Consider the following 21,316-nt stretch of genomic DNA (forward strand, 5'->3'; position numbering starts at 1 on the left):
ATATTTCAGCTAACTGAAGGTCTGAGTAGGAAATTCTACAACAATTTTCCCATAGAATTATTGCATTTTAATATAATACCCTGCATCTTTGTTTACATGAGATGTTTCTTCCACACTAGTGACATCACAAGCATTATCATAAAACAAGAACAGTAGCTAAGAAAAGAAAGATATTATGCCAAACTTACACTAGTTTTCCCATTGTTGGTCTTGTTACAGCAATTATATTAGTTCTACAGCAACAGTAGAGGACTTTTAGAGAGCAAACACATTTCTGAGAGTCTTAAATCTTTTCTTTGTGTTCAGACATACTTTCTGTTATGCTCTGAAATATAGTGCCTCTATTTTTCCTACTTTTCTGAGATCCTCTGAATTAAAAAAAAAAAAAAAATTAAAAAATCCTGAAGGAGGCTTGCATCTGTCACACAGAATCCACTTTAAAAGCAAATGAAATGATACATCTTTAGGCCCAATCTTTCTCCTTAAAAAGAAGACACATAGACAGATAATGAAAGAAAAAGAAACAGTGTTTTATTCCTTACTAATGCTTTGCAAAACAGATATTAAAACTCTGTAGTAGTTATCCCGAAAGAAGGTTTGATAAGAGCAGTTGATTTATGTAATAGCAAATAAACTAGGCCCTTATGGAAGCAAAGATACTTCAATTAACTTTAACACTGACAGGAAAATAGATAGGAAAATACAGTGTCCACTGTCTAGAAAGTAAAAACAGCCTTTGGAAATGAAAAAATATGATTGTGCCTATTCCAGAAACAGATATTTTACCTGCTTGGGATGCAGACACAATAATACAGATACAAAAGTAGAAGCTCTGACTGAACCGGAATCAGGTTCCTTGGGGTAAGGATTTTGAGTGACAACCTCAGACACTGTTATAACAAAGACTATAATATGTTATGGGAATATATGTGAGAAAATCTGTAACAGAAGCCACTTGGCTAGAAAGCTAAATTTGAACACAACTGTTTGCTAGAGTTTTAAAAATGGCTCCCCCTTCCAAGCATTCATATACAAAATTGGATTTGAAATACTATACCCTTTGGCTGTTTCAAATAAATGGTTTCTCTATCAGTAAAGGGCTCATATCCAAATTTGCTTAATTAGTTTAATGACTCACCACATTTGACTTGCTAATCTGCCAGTTTATGAGTGTATTTACAAGTGCATGATATTTCACACCAAAGAGTCTGTCTCACCACTCACTGTACATGGCAGAGATGCAGTATTTTCTGATTCATATGCTAAAGTTAGGAAAATATGTATTAATGCTAAAAAAAAAAAAAACCAAACAGAAATCATGATGCAGAACATCACTAAACAATAGCAAATAGCCTTCAGCCCTATTTCTATTGCTTATTATTACGAGACACCCTGAGCAGCTACCACTGAGATAGGAGTTTCTTCATGTTAGACACTATGAAAACACATTGGAATAATTTCTTCAGTAACTAAGCACAAGGAGACTCAGACATCTAAAAATCATTGTAACAAATATATTCATGTGTGTAGACACACACTCATCAAACACTAATGACTTTAGTTATAATCCTTAGTCTTTTGTGTAAGAGTTATGCTAACCATACAAAGCCAGACAGGGAGTAAGAAACAACATAAATGTGTAGGAAAGTTAACTAACGTAAGTCATGGAGTGCATAGTGCGTCCTGATGTTCAGCCAGGGTGCTACCTGGACCATAAGGCCTTTGACACCGTTTCCCACAGCATTCTCCTGGCAAAACTGGCTGCTCATGGCTTGGATGGGCACACACTTCGCTGGGTGAAAAACTGGCTGGATGGCCGGGCCCAAAGAGTTGTGGTGAATGGAGTTAAATCCAGTTGGTGGCCGGTCAGGAGTGGTGTCCCCCAGGGCTCGGTTTTGGGGCCACTCCTGTTTAACATCTTTATTGATGATCTAGACGAGGGGATCGAGTGCACCCTCAGTAAGTTTGCAGATGACACCAAGCTGGGTGGGAGTGTTGATCTGCTTGAGGGTAGGGAGGTTCTGCAGAGGGATCTGGACAGGCTGGAGCGATGGGCTAAGGCCAACTGTAGGAGTTTCAATAAGGCCAAATGCCGGGTGCTGCCCTTCAGCCACAACAACCCCCAGCAGCGCTACAGGCTTGGGGAGGAGTGGCTGGAGAGCTGCCAGTCAGAGAGGGACCTGGGGGTGTTGATTGACAGCCGGCTGAACATGAGCCAGCAGTGTGCCCAGGTGGCCAAGAAGGCCAATGGCATCCTGGCTTGTATCAGAAATAGCGTGGCCAGCAGGGAGAGGGAAATGATCTTACCCCTGTACTCGGCACTGGTGAGGCCACACCTCGATTAACGTGTCCAGTTTTGGGCCCCTCACTCCAAAAAGGACATTGAATTACTCGAGCGTGTCCAAAGAAGGGCAACGAAGCTGGTGCAGGGTCTGGAGCACATGTCGTACGAGGAGCGGCTGAGGGAACTGAGGCTGAGGGGAGACCTCATCACCCTCTACAACTACCTGAAAGGAGGTTGCAGAGAACTGGGGATGAGCCTCTTTAATGAAGTAACAAGCGATAGGACAAGAGGTAATGGCCTCCAGTTGTGCCAGGGAAGGTTTAGACCAGATATTAGGAAGCATTTCTTTACAGAACAGGTTGTTAGGTGTTGGAATGGGCTGCCCAGGGAGGTGGTGGAGTCCCCATCCCTGGAGGTGTTTAAGAGCAGGGTCAACTTAGCACTGAGGGATATGGTGTAGTTGGGAACTGTTAATGTTGGATTGATGGTTGGACTGGATAATCTTCAAGGTCTTTTCCAACCTAGATGATTCTATGATATTTCCTTTTACCATGGTTACTCCTTTGACATGGATGGGAAGAGCAAGACAACATAGGTTTTGTTTAAGTGCCTTGCAAGAGGGAATTCTCAGTTCAGGATGATCTCAAGAAAAATGAAATATAAATCCTTCATCTCTTTCCTGTTTTGTGCCCACTCTTGTTAGAATGTGAAAGACACATAAAAGCCAAAGCTTTTGATTCTCATCAGCCTCCCTATTCTGAAGAGCTCTACGAAAATTGCTTGAGGACATTAAAACATTAAAAATACATATATATACATAAATGAGGCATCAAGAATTTTTCTGACTGCTACTTTGGTGATTAATAACTGATGTAATTAAAGTAACTTTTTTTGCTCACTAGCAGTGACTACATGTACAGCAACAGAAGTTGCCATAAACATACTTTAAGCGTAACTCAAGCATCATACTGGAAAACCAGGTCTTGGCAGATCTTGTTCTAGCTGCTGTCTTCAACCAAGTCCCATTAGCCTGAGGTCTCAAAAGAAATCTGAATCTTAAAAGTCAAAGTCAAATTGGGCAAATCAAGTCTACAATACACTGTAAGATCTCCAAAATTCTTCACAGACAGTCCATTGTGCAAATTATAGGTTTCTTGATGCAATAATCATTTTCAACAAATTTCCTAAGCTTTCCCTTCACGATCTAAAGAACTATATATAAGAGATGTGAGATGATCTTATCCCTAAGATTTACCAAACTATCTAAATATCATATGTAAAGAATAAATATCTTCTCAAATCATCAAATCCACCGAAGAATACAACTGGTCTGAATTTAAAAAAAAAAAACAAACAACAAAACACAACCCCCCCCCCCCCTAGAAAAACACTCTGTGATCACAGAACTTGCAAGATACAAGGTGGCTGTCTGCAATTAAGCCCAAATTTTGAATGAAACTACTAGTTCCAGACACCAAGTGACATTACTGAATGGGTATTTATTTCCTACTGTGTTTTCTATTATCCTCAAAAATAATTAAATTTGGAGCTAAGTGATGACCTAAACTCAGAGCCCAATCATTTACTACATACAACATGCAGAGTTCCTATTTTGAGAGTATCCTTGTTTCAGAAATCCCCAGTTATTCAGCTGGATACTTTTGACTGCTTTGAGCATTACCCGCACAAGACACAAGTCCTGGCACTGTGTAAACAAGTAATTTTTCTAAAAGCTCAAAGAAAGATATAGCAGACTCTTCTAGAGTTACATCACTAGAATATTCTTCTGGCAGATCTGTGGTCTCTTCATTACATGGTAACTCTGAATACTATTGCATTGCAGAAATTCTAGCAAGGAAAGGAGTCCTGAATATCAATGTCTTTGCTTATTGGTCACAGGTTAGATAAGTTCAGAGATTCCTCCAAATACTGGAAACATATGTTAAAACTATGAGGTAACAGAAAAACTCATACAAAAAAGAGCAAGATACAGCACAACAGGACTGTGCATTGAGACTTCTTAGCCTCATGAAAAGCTAGTAGCTAAGCAATTCTGAAAGGGACCTATTGTATGCCTACCTTTTTATTGTAAGGAAGGTCAGAGGGCAAGTACATAAAAAACCCTAGGGACTAGGGTCTTCTAATAGCATACTTTACACTGACCTAGTCTTTCAATGTATTTAGGACACTGCAGTGTAAATGAACATGTTTCAAAAAATTGAAAAATATTTTCCAAAAAGTGTTCCCAGACATAGAGTAAACTTGTAAACTCACCCACTGACATACTAGCTCTACTGAACTACTATGCATTAAGAGATAGCACATATTTTCCTGCTATTTGGTTTTACCAGCAGAAATGCAGGTACAGTTACACAGTAAATCAAAACCAAGTAAAAACCCCTTAAATATGACTCAGCTAAGGTAAAGTTGAGAACCTTCTTGATTTTAAAATACGAAAAAATGCAACTAATAAGCTATTATCATCCCATCACTCTTTGTTGCTTTTTGACTCAATATGTCCCTATCCTCTGTCAATCTTTATAATTTCAAATTATAAGGACTTCGGGGAAAAAACACACATGTCTCAGTACTGCTTCTATGCTTCTGAAATATGCAGAATCTTGCTCCTATAGGATTAATCATTTTGAGTACCCTGAGCAACTATTTCAGAATCTACATACCCTGCATTTGGCAATCTTAGTTGTTGTTAAAGGAGCTGGTCTTGTAGAACTACATTCCTAGACTAAGAACAATAATCCTTTTCTTGAAGCAGAATTGAAAAGCACAGGGTATGTAAAATTATTAAAACAATGACAATTAGTGGACTATAAAAAGATCTAATCACTGTTACACTGTCACTCACATGCATACCAGCTTCTGTGTCACTGAACAACTCAGCATATCACAAAATACCATCCCAGTTTTAAATTAGAGTGATATTTTTCTACATTTTCAGATCATGTTCTCTCTGAAAGTGATGTGATGGCAGCATGATTAGACAAACCCTTTCAAGACCCTGATCAATATACCCATAATTGAAACCCACATTTTCATGTTAGCAGTTTCCAAGTCAGCTAGATGAAAGTTGGTCACATTTCCTCTGTAATGCTGACATGCTTGACAAAACCATGGCTGATAATTCAAACACTTGTTAGTCACTTATTAGCAATGAATGGATCATAACCCAAGCAATACCCAAGTATCCTGAATTTATAATAATTTTTTTAAAAGCTATCTTTTCTTTTTTCTTGAAAAGAAGAAAAATTTGCCAGCATTAATTACAACTGATCTACAGTGCTAATTTCAACATTAAGTAGAAACTACAGGTGATCTAAAAACATATGACTGCAGAATTATTTTTGTGAAAAGGCAATCCTGAAATATCTATATAAGAATTAAACTCTGTGCTGGGAGGAAAATGGACAATGACTTCTAGAAATGCTGATTAAAGTTACTGGGATTAACAGGAACTGACTGGATCTTTCCACTTAAAATACTTCATTAAATCAATGGAAACCTGTCACAAAAATATTTAAATATTAGAAAAAGTTGATGTTTTGTTGATGCCCAAATCTTAAAGAAAAATTAACAAGAAAATTATCATCAATAATGCTTTGGGTGTGGCGAGTTACAAACTACACAAAGAGTTCAAATGTCTGTGTACAATGCTGAACCAGCCCACAAAGAATTACATTTCTGGGAGACACACAATATATAATTCTTCAGTATAAACACCAAAATAGAACATTGCCTCCACAGGCTGCTTTTCTTCAAGGGGTTCCTTCTATGCAGCCCCCTCCCACAGTCAGAGTAGGCTTCCCTGTACCCTGTAACCTTCTCTGTTACTCTCTTAGCACAAGAAAGTAACAAAGAAAAAGCGCGCTTTTTTTTTTTGCTTTTTTTTTTTTTAAGAAAACTTTGGTAATAAAGTCAGAGCTGGCTAGCCACAGGTCCTCCAGGCTTTAGAATGACAGGCTATCCAGTTACAATTAGCAAATCATACTAATGGATTTTAAGTAGAATTATCAAACCATTTATTTCCCCTGCACTAATGGCTAGACATTTCAATTAAAAACAGTCATCTTCTTTCAGTAGCTTGGCCAAAATCTGAAGGAATCCAGCTAGCAAATAGGAATACAAACAGATTAAGTAATGTTATTCTATGTTTTTTGAAGCCTGGAAGCTTGCAACAATAAGATTTTTGTTAATCTTTAGACAACTATATTTCCTTCACCGTTTAAAAGTACCGTTTAAATCACCCACAGATTTTCTGTCAGAACCTCATGGGATGAATGGAAATCTCGAATTTTGCTCAGTTCTAATATCAATCTTTTTCTTCTAGTATAAAATGTTCTTTGATTTCCTCTAATCAGAATCCCATTCCATTTAATAGATAGATCACGGTAGGTCATAATTTAGCAGGTAGCTCACAGTGGTTACAGATGTTTCACATCTCTTTTTTTGATTTTCATGTTTAGGATATAATCCAAAAAAACTATACTTAAGATAACATCCAACACAGCTGATGCTTTCCTGTCTGATTACCATAAATAACTACAGGCAGAATTAACGTTGTGTTTTGTCACACAATCCCTTTCTAATTCAAATCTAATCATTAAGTATTCCTTCAATTACATTCAGTCAATTCATCTAGAGAGCTAAAGCTTGCCTCTTTCAACTTTCTTTTTACACCCTCTAACAGGGAACTCCATTTTTTCATATGCGCAGCATTATTGTTACTGAGACAAAAGTTTTCACACTTTCTTGTCTGTTTCTTATCAACACTAGTTATCTTATACTTCAAATTTAAAAACACCTTCTTTGTCAGGTTGCCCAATAATATTCCAGTTTTCATAGCCATTACAGCAAAATATGGGGACAAGCTACACAAAGACTATGTGATGTAAAACTTATTAGACTGGAAATGGCTGTCACAAAGGCACAGTTATTTTATTTTTCTTTCCTTAGGACCCACAACAGATAGTGAACTTGCAACAAATCATGAAATACCCTAATATTTTGGAATAAACAACTACTTTCCTGTTAGAAAGTAACGTACACTTCATTCTTAAGGAACCTTACCAATAGCAGACTCTTTAAAATGACTTGAACTGGAGCTGCTTGAGTTGTCCAATACGTCCAGCTCATCATCTAATTCAGAGAACATACCTGCACATAAAAATGATAGCAAAGAAGATTTTAACCTGCCTCTGACCAGCATAATAGTACTCCTGATACTTCTTTTGCTAATGACTACCTTTCTCAGAGTTCTCTGAAGTGCTGTGATGCTCTACCAGGATTTCTTCATATGTTCTTTCCTCATCTTTTCCACATGCAGATTGACAACTTTCAGCTGGGAGGTCAGTATTTTCAAAAAATTCACTTCTGCAACTGGCTGCTCCACTGCTGCTGCTATGAAGACTGAACTTCTCATAATTTTTCTGACAACAAAGAAAAAAAAGGAAGTGTTACGCATTGTCCTTACCCAGCACTCATTAGAAAACCTGCAAATGAAAATGTCACTTGTGCATACACACACATAAAAATGTACTTTCTGTTCCCACTCAGCTGTTAGTCCAGGACTATATGGTACCTGGTTCAGTCACTGATTCTAAATTTAGAACAAAACTTTTGAACTGTTAATCTAGACAGATTATTTCTAACCTTTACATAAAAGGCATCTTTGCTCTTGATGGTCTTTTCATAACAAGCACTGAAAGTTAAAAAATGAAACAAATGCCAGACCAGAAAAAAATACTGAACAACAACAACAAAAAAGAAAGACTGAACAAAGATAGTAGATTCCCAGATACAAGCAATGGGAGATTTACTCTCTTCCACCTTAGATAATAAACAGCAGACCAGCTCTGGACAACACAAAATCTGTACAACAGTTAAGATGGTAGTAAAATATGAAGTGAACTTGATACGATGTGATGCCGAGAGACTCCCCAAGGCTAAACTGACCAAATGCTGACTGGCACTGCAAAGCAGAGCTAAGAAAATCAAAATATGGAATATAAATTATTTGCCTGTAACATTTAAGTGCTGAATCTTGTCTGCAGAATGGGGTTCTTTAATGAGTATAAGATTCTGCCTCTGCTGCTGCCAATATTTATAGCTTTTCTGGAAAGAACAAAGATCCCTGATCCCTGTTATTGCTTCTATTTTAATGCAATGTATTTTGAAGGCAGACTGTTTTTATGATGTCTTTATATATTGTTCCGAGTCTTCTCATATTATTTCTGTTGCGCATAAATAAATTCATGCTTCTTTTTACTCTGTCTTGTCAGAGTAAAGTGCGATAAAACAGAACAGGAGATAAATTATATAAATATATCAGATTAAACAAATGACTACCTTTAATATTACAGTAATTTCAGGAGATAATACTTATATCCTTACCAAGTGTGTCAAAGACAATTTGGTGTGTATCTAAGACAATGTTCTTCCAAAGTTTTTCCCATGAAATATTTTAACCTTATTGGGACACAGCAGAATCGGTGCACTAGAAACTCTTCCTCCTACAGAAACCTAACCGCACCCCTGAGCACTGACTATACCACTGCCTGTGTAATAGTCTGCTTCAATTACTTCCCCATCTTTACTTCTATTCCCAAAACCATAACTTAACTTGTAAGAGATGGCTTGTCAAGCTTTTCTCTTTAAATTTGGGTGGGAAAAGATCATTTTACACTGAAGTACTGGACTGAGCTTATGTCCAAGATGTGACAATAGCAGTGACTGCAGTGTAGCACAGCATGGCAACCACTAACAATGATTCTCAAGCTCACTTAAAGAGAGCAGTGTAGTCTTGGCACATGAGCACACTTATTGTGCCCTGAACAGTCAGTGCACAAGTACTGAAGAGAACAAATTCACCTGTTCTACATCAAAGAAAACAAAGTAGAGAGAGAAAGGTCAGACTGAATGGACATTTCAAACTTAAATCTCCTTTCAACATTGCCAGTACTGAACCTCACACTCAAATGACTGTTAACAGTAACTTGTAAATCAGGTGGAGCTAAGGGGAAAAAAAAGATCAAAAAGACTGCTGTTACCAATTGGTGTCAGATCTAACTGCCACATAAAGAAAAGAAACCTGCTTGAAATGTGTGAACTGAATTCTGTAGACCTCATGATAAAAATAATTGTCAGACCTGCTATAGAAACTGTTCAGAGATCAGTGAAACATATCCTAACGCCTTAAAGCAGTTATATAAACTGTAAAGCTATAATCTGTCTATACATAAAATCTGGTCCATTTACATAATATCTGAACATAGAAAACTACAGTATTTCATTACTCATCTGAGAGTAATAAATTAATTTACTGCAATATATTTTGCCCTACCTAGACAATAGCTAATAATTTTCAAAAGTGAGATTACATATTATTGTTTCTCTTTTGAGTAGGACACCTGACTGATTTAGAAGGACAAAAGTACCCTGACTGGAGGAGGCTGGGATGTGAGTTCAATGCCACTTCTGCTCAGCATTGGAGTGGGACCATAAGGACCTAAATAAGGATGCAAAAATATAAAGAACACGATTTTGTGAGAAGAGCATGGAGAAGTATTCTCCAACGCCTTGAAACAACCATTTCCATATGTCTCAGAGAGACTTTCAGATAAGCAGAAAGACAGATACTTATATTTTGAAATCTATGAAACAGTCATGGACACCACAATTCAAAACATCACAGACATTGAAACATGAGTTAGGTTGATATATGTTCATGTGAGCCCAGTATTTTAATAATCTTTCTGGAGGCTTCATCCATTGACCCAGTTTATTCTCACATTTTCATAATAAACTAGCAGCTCAGTTTCCCCATGCATCAAATTGTTTGCCACCTTTGTTGAAACACAGTATAAACACAGTCCAAAAGAAAATCTAAGGAGAAAAGAATCTCTGTGCAAAAAATGTTCAAATTATGAACCAAATACTTTTTTTTTTTTTTTCAGGATTCATCTTTCTTTATGACTGAAGAAAAGCCTCTCTGGAAACACTTGGAATTTGTGTCCCAGTCATGAAACAAGCTGTCTACAGGCTAAGACTCTTCATCCATATCCTGTATACTTGCACTGTCTCTCTCTTCACTGGTCACCATTACCACTGTAAAATCAGATATACTATATTTTTGGAGAGGTGAAACCTAAATTGGTCTTTTCAACTTCCAACAGGAATTTAATCTTTTATAAACTGAAACTAACACCATCCAAAAAAAAGTAGGTTTAACTAAAATAAAGATATTGATCTTTTGTTTAGCTCTGTTTTGTTATATTGCTGTCCAGAAGAAATAACTTTTCTGTCTTCAAGAAATACAGAGCTCTCTAGTGGCACTTGTAAACAGTAGTTAAATAATCTTCTTTTTTAGAGACAAGTAACTACAGCATTATACTAGTCAACTGAATTTCTATTTCAAGAAAAAAAATATAACTACTTCCACTATTAAATTATTTGTAAAAAATTAGAAGATAGCAATACAATGAGTAACAGCTAACATGAAATTGTCAGGAAAAAACTCATACTAAACCTACGTATTTCTTTCTGTAACAGGGTAACAGCTCTTGTGCATTAGGAACAAGAAATAGATGCTATTTATAATGGTTTTAGTAAGGCTTTTGACAATGTTTCTCATGACATCTTACAAGAAACCTGGGGAAGTGTAACCTAGATAAAAATCATGATCAGTTGGCTGTATAATTGACCATAAAAATTGTACTGAACTTGGTAACTACTTTGAGTGTTTGTTAAACTGAAAATGGGCAGTGAACAGATTTTTTCAGGATCCCTTCTGACCTTGTTCCAAAACAATTCAATGTTGCCATTGAATTACAACGATAATCTACATAATAGAATAGAGCACCTATTAAATGTGGCAAGACTGTGATACATTCACATCATATATCATATTACAGCATATACATCATACACAGAGTTGCGTCAATGCAAGTGACAATAGCTGTTGAAAGTTTTGAGAAACTGGAGAAACTAAAGGAACTGATGAAGTTTAAACAGGAAACACGCAAAGTTTTATGAGCAGGGAAAAACAACTGTACAAATGCACAGATTGGGGAAGGATTGGTCAGAGAGCAGCTCTGTGGGAAAAGATTTTGGAGGATCAGAAAACTCAATGATCATGCTGTTACAAAAAGGTAAACATCATTCTGGGATGTATAAAGAAAAGAATCATCCCTAAGAACTGTGTAATCTTTCTATTTGGTACCAATAAGGTTCTCAGATGGAGTAATTGAGTCCAGTTTTGAACACTAAAAAATCGTGGAGAGACAAGAAGAGAAATGAGAATAATCAGAGGTCTACAAAACACAACTTTAAAAGTAAGACTGATGGAAATTGATTATTCGGTCCAAAGAAAAAAATACAGAGGTGAGATATAACATATAAGAGAAAATAAATAACTCTTACATATTTCCACTGTGGGGAGGACAAAAAGCAAGCAACTTAAGCTGCGACAAGTAAAATTTAGCTTAGACTTTAAGACCATCTAACAGTAATTAAGAGTTCAACTGTTGTATCTATCTGGGATCCTGCAGAGAGAAATAAGTGTTCATACACTATGTAACAAGTTTGAATGTGCTCAGTAAATGCAGTGTTCTGGGGGTATTCTGGACTTAGTGCTCTCAGAGCACTTATGTGACACTTAAGAGTGGATCTGGAAATTTCAAGTGTCATACAAATCCCATATGTGCACATGCATATGTCCATCTAATATCTGCAGGAAACAAGACATACATAACACATCTACTCTGTCAAGCATACAAAGCAAGACCAACGTTTTCTGAAAACATCAGACTAACTGCAGATACAGTATATATGATATATATATTATATTTATATATACACACATATACACAGTGTATATGTGCTATGGGTATGGCTAGGGTTTCCAATTATCTTCTGACAGTGCTTCAGGCATCCTCATGGTTTTCCAGATGTTGTCTTCAGATGGAGAAAAAAGGACTCATTCAGACATGTGATCACTGACTGTAAAGACAGTTTTTGCATTTCTGCTGGTTCCAAACTGTTCCCTAATTTCACATAGTTTGCCTTGGGAGAGACCTTCTATCACTTGATATTTTTATGACTGACTGGTCAAATACCTGTCAGGAGTGACAGGTAGCTCTAAGACTTGGAGATGGACAGGATAATCTCTGACAACTCTTCCTGCCTTATATTCTCTAATTCTACTAAAGCACTTTGATGCACTAACAAATTGAAACTGAATTAAACGTATTATGGGTTTGTCCTTAATTGTTTGATCATACATTTTCACAGGTAGTAACTTGGCTGTGATGAGTATTTTCTACATTCAGCAACTCTTAAAAAAATGATACTTCCAAACAGTTTTTGCATAATTATTTTATTCTCCAAATAGTATAAATCTAAAAAGGTTACTTTCTTCCTATAACACCAACTATAATTTCTAACATTTAAACTTTAATTTCAGTACCTGCTACATAAATGCCAAAATAGAATGGTGTCAGATCAAAATCAATGGAAAGATGGATGAAGAAAACAATTTGCGAAAAGATAAGCTTTCGTGACATTCCTGAGTCCTCACTCATTTCCAAAGAAATGGGAATTTGCATGCCGATGTGCACAAACAGGAACTATCACCCAATATTTTTTATTTTTAATAACTTTTTAATAATCAAATTTTAATAGAAATAGGAATTGAATATTCTAACTTATTGTAAAGATTGGACTATATTGCTGCAATATAACGTGTTGCATTATAAGTGTTTTAAAACCAAACATACTTTTTGCTTCAACCAATACAAAAAACAGTTGCTGCATTCATACACAATTCAAGAAAAAAAAAATTTTTAGGCATTGATTGGCTGAATTGTGCAAAGTATATTTCTTAACACAAAGAAAATGGAAATTGAACATTAATTCCATCTTTATGTCTTTTTCTGAGTTAACAAAAATAAATAGATTAATTAAAAAAATGCTAACTAAGCACTACTTTGTAATGCATGTGGTGATGCTTAACATGATTATTACCACAATTGCCAACAGTGCAGAACTGAATTTAGGTATGGGGAGAAATGACTTGGTGAAAACACAGTTAAATCATTGTGTTTCTTTGCCTTTCATATAGCTGTGATCCTGTTCTCATTTATTCTAAAAACTTGAGGAAACTGATGGCTGCTTTTAATTACAAGAGTTGTCAGTAGCCTGCAGGGTGGTTACAAAAGTATAGATTCTTAAACCATGAGCTTTAACCCTTCCTGTTTTGGCCAGACATCCCTGTGGATGAAGAAAAAGACTGTGAAAAAGGAAATCCATTCCTGTGGATAAAGAAGAGTGGGAGAAGTAGCATGCTCTGTATTTACAGGTATACCTACAAAATGTTTCACAATTATTTACATTAGGGTCTTTGTGAAAGAAGGGACATACAAAGAAATCCCAACGTTTCTCAAGACTTTAGATAGACCATTCATGCTTCTAAACCAATCTAGAACAGACATAATACAATCTACTCTTAATTATCTACAGGTGGATTATGAAGGTTTATGCCACAGATGGAAGACAGGAAACTGCATCAGCCATTTCAGGTCTGGCCAGGCTCTTCAGTTTAGATGTAGTCCTGTCTGAAAACAGCTATACTGCTTCTTTCACTATTTCCAGATGATAAATGCAAGAGAGTGAAAGGAAGGCTTCTTAGCATAGGCTGTAATCAAGCTGCCTGCAAGCAGAATAATCAGAGTATGTCTCCTAGCAATAGCTTCCTAATCCACTAGAAGCGCAGTACCTTGATACCTGCAGATCTAGGTCTAGGAGGGCCAGTGTTGACCTGCAGCTAAAAATTCTATCTAGAGGAAGATGACTCACCTTGGGTCTATATGCCAGCATGCTGGGTTAGGGGAAGACTTACCAGTTCAAGTATGAAAACAGAAAAATGCAGAGAGAAACCTTGCTAATCAGCATTCTTGTGCATTTGAACATTAGGACAAAGCACTCAGCTAAGGGTGACCTAAATGGACCAACTCAGACCAAGCACTGTGAATGACTTCTGACACCCTAGTAGCCCTGATGAACACTGGATGTGGAGCCACTCCATAGATCATGCTACACTCAGAAACAAAAGTTATACCCTCTTTCCCATTATCTAAGCACCTTAGTCTCCCATTACTCTGCGTAATTGGGAAATTAATTTGAATACGTAGATTTGTATATGCGGATTTAAAAATAAAATGTGTATTCTAGTGACTTTATTAATACAATAATTAAAATAAGCTTAAATTCGTAAAGAACATAAGTATTACAAAAACCCAGTATAGAGAAAAAATGTGACAGAATATTTTTGCCATATCCACAGATCAAAACTTCAGAAATTGAGAAGTTACTCTGATCAGTCAGGTAGTCTATCATGTCTGTCCATTTTTAATATATTCTCTGAGAGTAGCAGAAGGTACAAATGGCTCATATTTTGTTATATATTTTTAGCTGACAGACTCCAATTATAAAGCTTACAGTTTTCTCTCCCACATTCAAAATATAGGACAGATCTCAATATTAATCTTTCTATATTGTTTTAGGCACATTGATATTTTACATTTAAAAACCTGGCAATGAGAAAAAAGTTACTCTATTTATATGTCAAACAGTATGTGAACACACTGGCTTATCAAGAGCTTCTAAGCATTATTTCTTAGTTAGAAACACTTCAGGATATATGCAGTAAATTAAACAAGGGATGACACCCATGTAGTCAAACACATATTTCCAAAGTAATAAAAGTGACTTATTTTCAGTTTTCTGCAAACAGTCAAAATAATGTCTAAAGTTTTCAAATCTATGTAACTCAGAAAAGCAATCAAATTATTATTTGGCTACCCTGTCATCTCTGTAAAGGAAAATATTAGAAAGATACTTTCATTATTAGTTAAATCAACTACCATTCTGAGACACAGATTTGAGCTTGGAACACAGAAGAATAAACTTTGCCACTGGTCTGTTTGGTGACCTTACACAAACTACCTTTTTCCTCTCCATCTTTTCCTACTCAGAGCATGAAAATATAATATTGACCACCTTAAAATGAAAGGTACTATCTGAGAGATAATTACTACTGTTACTTGTTTGGGTCCTCTGTACCCTGTGTTATGTCAGCAACCTTAATCTTTCACAACTGAACACACTATTAAACACCTTTCATCGCTACATCTGCTTCTGTTCTTACATAAACAACAATTTCTATGGAAAACAAGGGAAGATAAGAATTTGTCTGGGGAGCTGATAATGATTCTTTTTATTAGGATTATTCTGAAGTACAGATTTTATGCTATACTTGCCAGGCAAGGTAATTACACTTCTCCAACATCATCTACTGACCTGCCTTTCAATTGCCTACTTATCAGCTTCCATACTGGTCTTAAACTACTTATAAAACAGATTCCACTCTGGCTCCAAAAGATCGCTGTTGTTTAGTTCCATAAACAAGGACAGAGAGTACACTCTTTATTTCAGAAACATTCACAACATAACACAACTGGGATGAAAAAGAAGACCATAAGTACATTTTAGTAGAGAGAAAACAAAGTATAAGATAGCTGGCTTCAACAAAACATTGAACTACATGGCAGAAACACTGAATTCTCTGACACCATGGAAAAATGACAGATTACTTGGCCGTGGAATCGCTGGGGCCTTGACTAAGATGAATTAGGTTGTCCATACCTCACAGAGTTTTTATTTCAGGAACAGCTGCTTGAAATTCTTCCTAGTACTTTTAGTCAGAATATTGTCTTTTTTTTTGAAAGTCAAACTTTTCAGGAATAATTATTCTCTTTATTAGAAATCCTCCAACTTCATAAAATTTTCCTGCAATACTGGAAACAAAGAAACAACAACATGTGTCCTTCTGTTTCTAAGCTCTGTAGCAGTCCTCTGAAATTTGAAAGATCCTAGCCTGATTTATTCTATCTTATTTACAGCAAGAACACACAATTAGGTCTCCCACTTATCATTACTGAGCCATACTCCCCTCAGCTTCTGCAGTGTTCTGGATCTTTGTCAGATCCTCCTGTTGTACCTGTTTCTTTTAATATACATAATAAAATATCCATTGGAGTAGAACTAGAATTACAATATTCCTTCCTTGAGAAGATTAGCCATTATTCACCAAAATACAGAGGCATTTTCCTTCTCATTTTGTAGATAGGTGTATTTTTCAAGTATTTATACAAAACTCTAATTTCAACGTAAAACTATTAGTTTTATCATATTTTACAAGTGTTTGGATAGGGCACCCTTCTCTCAAATATAGAATAACCGCATTGAAATTCCAAATCAAGCAGCTTTCCATCCATAGCACGTTTTTTTCAAATTTCATCACAGTTATGAAAGAGAATGATTATATGAAGATATGAAAAAACAGTGACATAAAACAAGTTTCCAAATGTGTAGGATAATAAAATGCAAAAAAAAAAAAAAATGGAAAATAATTGCTTATACTGTTCTAAGTTACAAATCCTACTCTGTATCTTTCTTTCATCTCAGTACCTCTTACATTTCAAACGACAGCGGTTTGTTAAGGTTTTCCTGGAAGTTTTTGCCATCCTTTTTGTTGTAAAAAAAAAAAAAAAAGTATGGTACAATACAAATAATTATCTTAGACTGATAGGTCAAAAAACTACTGAAAAGAAAAATTACTAACAATTTCTACAAGTCTTAAGTTTGGCCAGAAAGGTGAAGACAAAGAACATATTAAAAACCAAAAAAAATCCATGAGTATGGGACCAGGTGTTCCTGAAAACCTTTCTCCTACACAGATGTTCTTCAGTGCAACTACTGAGCCCTGATAAAAGGAATCTAAGAGACCTGCAATAGCTGAACAGACAAGAGTAGCTGTGTAAATTATAACTTTGCTTCACAATTACCATAACAATAATTTTCACAGTGAGCTTTTACTACACAAAAACATCGTCCTTGTGTTTTTTTAAGTAAACTCTCTCAGATCATATACGACCTTGGTTCATTATGTAAAATACTGATGTCCTTCATGAAGAGTGCTTAAAACAATGCGTGAAACAAATGGAAGAATTTTAAGAAGTATTTCTGCAGAACTGTATCAGACACTAAGAAAGCATGAGCAAATACTTGTCAGCATCACTGTTCTTTATTTAGCAATCTGTAATTAAAGATTATATTTGTGTAGGTTCCATTTTCTAGGTGTCATTGTTTGTGAATCATACACAAGAATACCCATTCCACCCTAGCCAAGTGTATATTCTCCTATTCACAAACCATTCACAAGTGTGCAGTAATAATTAAATGTTATCACATACTATCAAAACTGCAAGTACCTCCACAATAATGACATTTTCCAACATGGAATGATATTGCGTTTTAGGATACTGTTATTTTTCCTGCATAAGCATGTCCACAAAAAAATGAATGAATACATCATTAAAATAAAGAGCCTACATGGAAAAATGTTCTAAGAAGATGGGTCTTTTCATTTTGATTTATTTTCTGCTTTGTTGTACCTTAGTTTGTCAGATACAGCAAACAATCATAAGAAAAAATAAAGCCTAATACATGTACTTACTTGTGATAAAATGGAAAGCTGATGGTGATAGGTTACTGCATTTCGATTAGCCTCCATGAAGTACCTCTGGGTTCGTCTCCTCTCCCGATCCAGTTTCTTCTCCAACATGAGATGAGAGGTACATAGAACATCCAGGTATTTCATCATCACATCAGACAGCAGTGAGCTGACCTCCACTATGTCTGGACGTGCCTCTGCATCAGGAGTCAAGCATCTACAGAAAGAACATTCTCTAATGAAAGCTAAAGATCCTTCTCAGAGGTGCACAGTGGTAGGGCAAGAGGCAATAGACACAAGTCAGGGCACAGGAAAGTCTGACAAGATATAAGGATTATTATTATTATTACTACTACTACTACTTTTAATCACAAAGGCAGAGAAGAACTGATGAGGGACCAGAGAAGCTGTGGGATCTCCATCCTTCAAGATATTCAGAACTCAGACAAGACCCTGAGCAGTGAGCAACCAGATCTAACTGTATCCGCTTTGAGCGGATGGACTAGATGACCTCCAGCTGAAATTACTTTACAGTTCCATGATTCTTGTCTCAGGCACCCTAGGTAGCTGTTTAGTAACAGTAATAATATATTAGGTCTACTTTTAAATCCCTAGAATATTTTTTATGTAGTGTAGGACATGAAAGCTGATAGGGACAGTTCTGCATGTACCATAAACTGTCTTAAATCCATAAACTCCAGCGACCCTGATAATTACTGGGATTTCCCCACAGAGTACTATTAGCCAGCTAGCATACAGATGCACTTAACCCAACACCCTCTTTAAAGAAAGCGTCACAGAATGATTTTACTATTTCTAAAACAGTACTTTCTAAATAAACATAACTGCCATGTAAAGTAGTGGGTGTGAAAATGTTTCACAGTACTTGAACTTCTCGATTTTAATCTTTTTTGTTTAAATTTACTCAAATCCTTTAACTCATTAATTTTCATAACATTGTATCTTTTTTATTTAAAATTTTATATTTCCTTTAAACAGGTGCAAGTTTTTCACCCTTAAGAAATGTTCCGTTTGATTTTTTCTTTTTAATTTTTTATTTTAATCCATCGAAGTTGGTCAAAATTTCCAAGAATGATGTGAGCTATAAAAGAATTCTGATAAGTCCTAAATCCATTTCCCAGGCATCTAGAAAGAAATTATTTATTTATGACTAAACACTGAGTAGATTGATGTTCAACTCTGAAAGACTTTGATGATTATGATTCCAGAACTTTAGTAGTTTAATCCAATAAAACTGTATCTTAATAGCAATACTGAATAATAGTAATGATAACATTAAACACAAATTAACAGCTGCAACATGAAGCTTTCAATGTTTTTTCTAATCGTTATCAATAAATTATTGTTTCTATTTATGACATCCATCTTTGAATATGTGTTGTGCTTCAGTCATTCAGAAAGAACTTCTCAATTTCTGTTAATGTTTTCTCATCTATATTTTAAATAAAATCTCATTATTACTGCTTTTCTTTAATGTTCTTTATTCTTTATAAATATCTCACAAAGCATAAACCAAAACCTAAACGTAATATTTCATTTCAGGATTAACCCATAGTAAGAGAATCGACATCTTTTTAAAAAACATCTTATGCTTCCCACTACTATTAAAATAAACAGAAAAATTCTTACATGATAGGAAAACTTAATTTTAATATTTTCATGCAAATACCTATTTAATCATCTATTTAAACCAGTTAGCCTCCATAGCCAGTCTCATGATGATATGGGACTTCCAGTGAACCTGTTCAATACAGCCACAGTATCTACAATCATAAATAACTCAATAGCTGGCCTTGGAAAAACCCTCAAAAACTTCCTATTACAGAGTTTCTCATTATTATCGGAAATGGAAAGAAGGAAAAGACAGAGGGCCAGATACTCACATAACTTTATGTAAGTCACTGATAAAGATGTGTGTAAAATTTGTAAGAGAAGGCAATACATAGCAATACTGATATGACGTGACTGGAAGATATTTTCTGGATGTATTTGAGATTACTATACTATTCTTAAATAGCGAGCAATGAATTAATAAAACCAGTTATTCTAGCTACAAATATCTGTAAGTATTTAAAATACTAAAATTCATTTCAGGACCTCTTAAACATAAATGTTAGTTCTGTTATCTCCTATCCCCTCCATTGTTGTCCTTCATCTTCAAGGTCTTTAAATAACAGAAACCTTTTTGTATAACAAAACACAGTATAAAAATTTTAGTCTTTGTACAGCAAAGTGCTTTTTAGAGATGGAACTCAACATCTGAGTGAAAAAGAAAAAGCATTTTTGTGCTAAGTGGAGTTTTTCTAAAATGGAAAAATCAAGAGAGCTAAATCACATAGAAGTACACCAATTCACTCTCTATACTTTGCCTTACACATTACATTATCACCAGGAAAATGTAACCATAGCTAAGAGAAATATGTGATAAGTGAGTGGAACAAATACAGGCTCACCTTTTCCTCCATTACTCTGTTATCTCTGCTATCCTGCTAATAGAATTAGAAGGTAGTAGGAAACATATTTCTATCAGTCAAGTAAACACACAAAACTATGAATGTGATTATACAGTGATCTATAAATAATATATTGCAACAGGGTTACATCCTTGACCACAAACTCCACTTGAAAATTACTCAAAATGTTGTATTTTCATCGGGGAAAAAATTGATGTGTTGGGAATTAATTACAGCACTGGTATTGTTAAACTTCAGTGCCAAGTATGAAGTCTATACTGCCTGGATAAATGTGCTGACTATGCTGGCTTGAGTTTTCCAGTTGCATGTGTGCAACTATGTGGCATACATTACTAGTAGGCTAAGTGCCGTTTTTCTTTAAATCAGAAGATATTTCATATTCAGAGACAAATACTGGCAGTTGCTAAAGTCAGGAAACTGTCACATTAGCACTGCTGGAAACATGCAAAACAAAACATCTTTTCAGCAGGATGTCAAAATAAAACTAGATGAGTAATTACCTCTTAATAGTAAATGACACTTTTTCAGAGTACAGTCCTTCTGGCACAGGTTCATACATAGCCCCTACTATCTGCAAAACAAATCATCTACAGTTAAATGAAGAAAAATATTCCGTTATTTATTTGAAGATCCCATATGATAAGTATTGTTCTTTGAAACAACCCTATGGGCATTACATCAGCAGCTCTAACTTGCAAAACAACTTAGAATACATCTAATGCAGAATGTCACTTCTAATCAGGTATACACATTAATGCATATAATCAGTGTAAATCAAAGGGCTACAATATCTGAAAAAGGAAAACATTAAAAAAACCCAAACAATTACACATTTTTATTTATGATCACATCCTAAGGTGTAATACACAATGCTATAGAAAACCCACTATTATAGTACATCAAGAAATTGTATATATCCAAATCTCCTATCACCAAATGCAATAAAGATACGCT

The 21,316-nt window shown here is 35.4% G+C and overlaps 1 protein-coding gene across 1 annotated transcript in view; it reads right to left on the reverse strand.

Moving 5' to 3' along the window:
- The window catches only part of NEK10 (NIMA related kinase 10), a 107,277-nt gene that overhangs the window by 27,120 nt on the left and 58,841 nt on the right, over positions 1-21,316 (reverse strand). The window contains exons 24-27 of the mRNA XM_074849564.1: positions 20,863-20,933; positions 17,871-18,084; positions 7,542-7,725; positions 7,367-7,453 (exon numbers count right to left, since the gene is read on the reverse strand). Of these exons, the coding sequence (XP_074705665.1) occupies positions 7,367-7,453; positions 7,542-7,725; positions 17,871-18,084; positions 20,863-20,933 (556 nt within the window). The remainder of the gene's footprint in view (positions 1-7,366; positions 7,454-7,541; positions 7,726-17,870; positions 18,085-20,862; positions 20,934-21,316) is intronic.

Source organism: Strix aluco, chromosome 1, assembly GCF_031877795.1.
Source record: "Strix aluco isolate bStrAlu1 chromosome 1, bStrAlu1.hap1, whole genome shotgun sequence".
Taxonomy (NCBI): domain Eukaryota; kingdom Metazoa; phylum Chordata; class Aves; order Strigiformes; family Strigidae; genus Strix; species Strix aluco.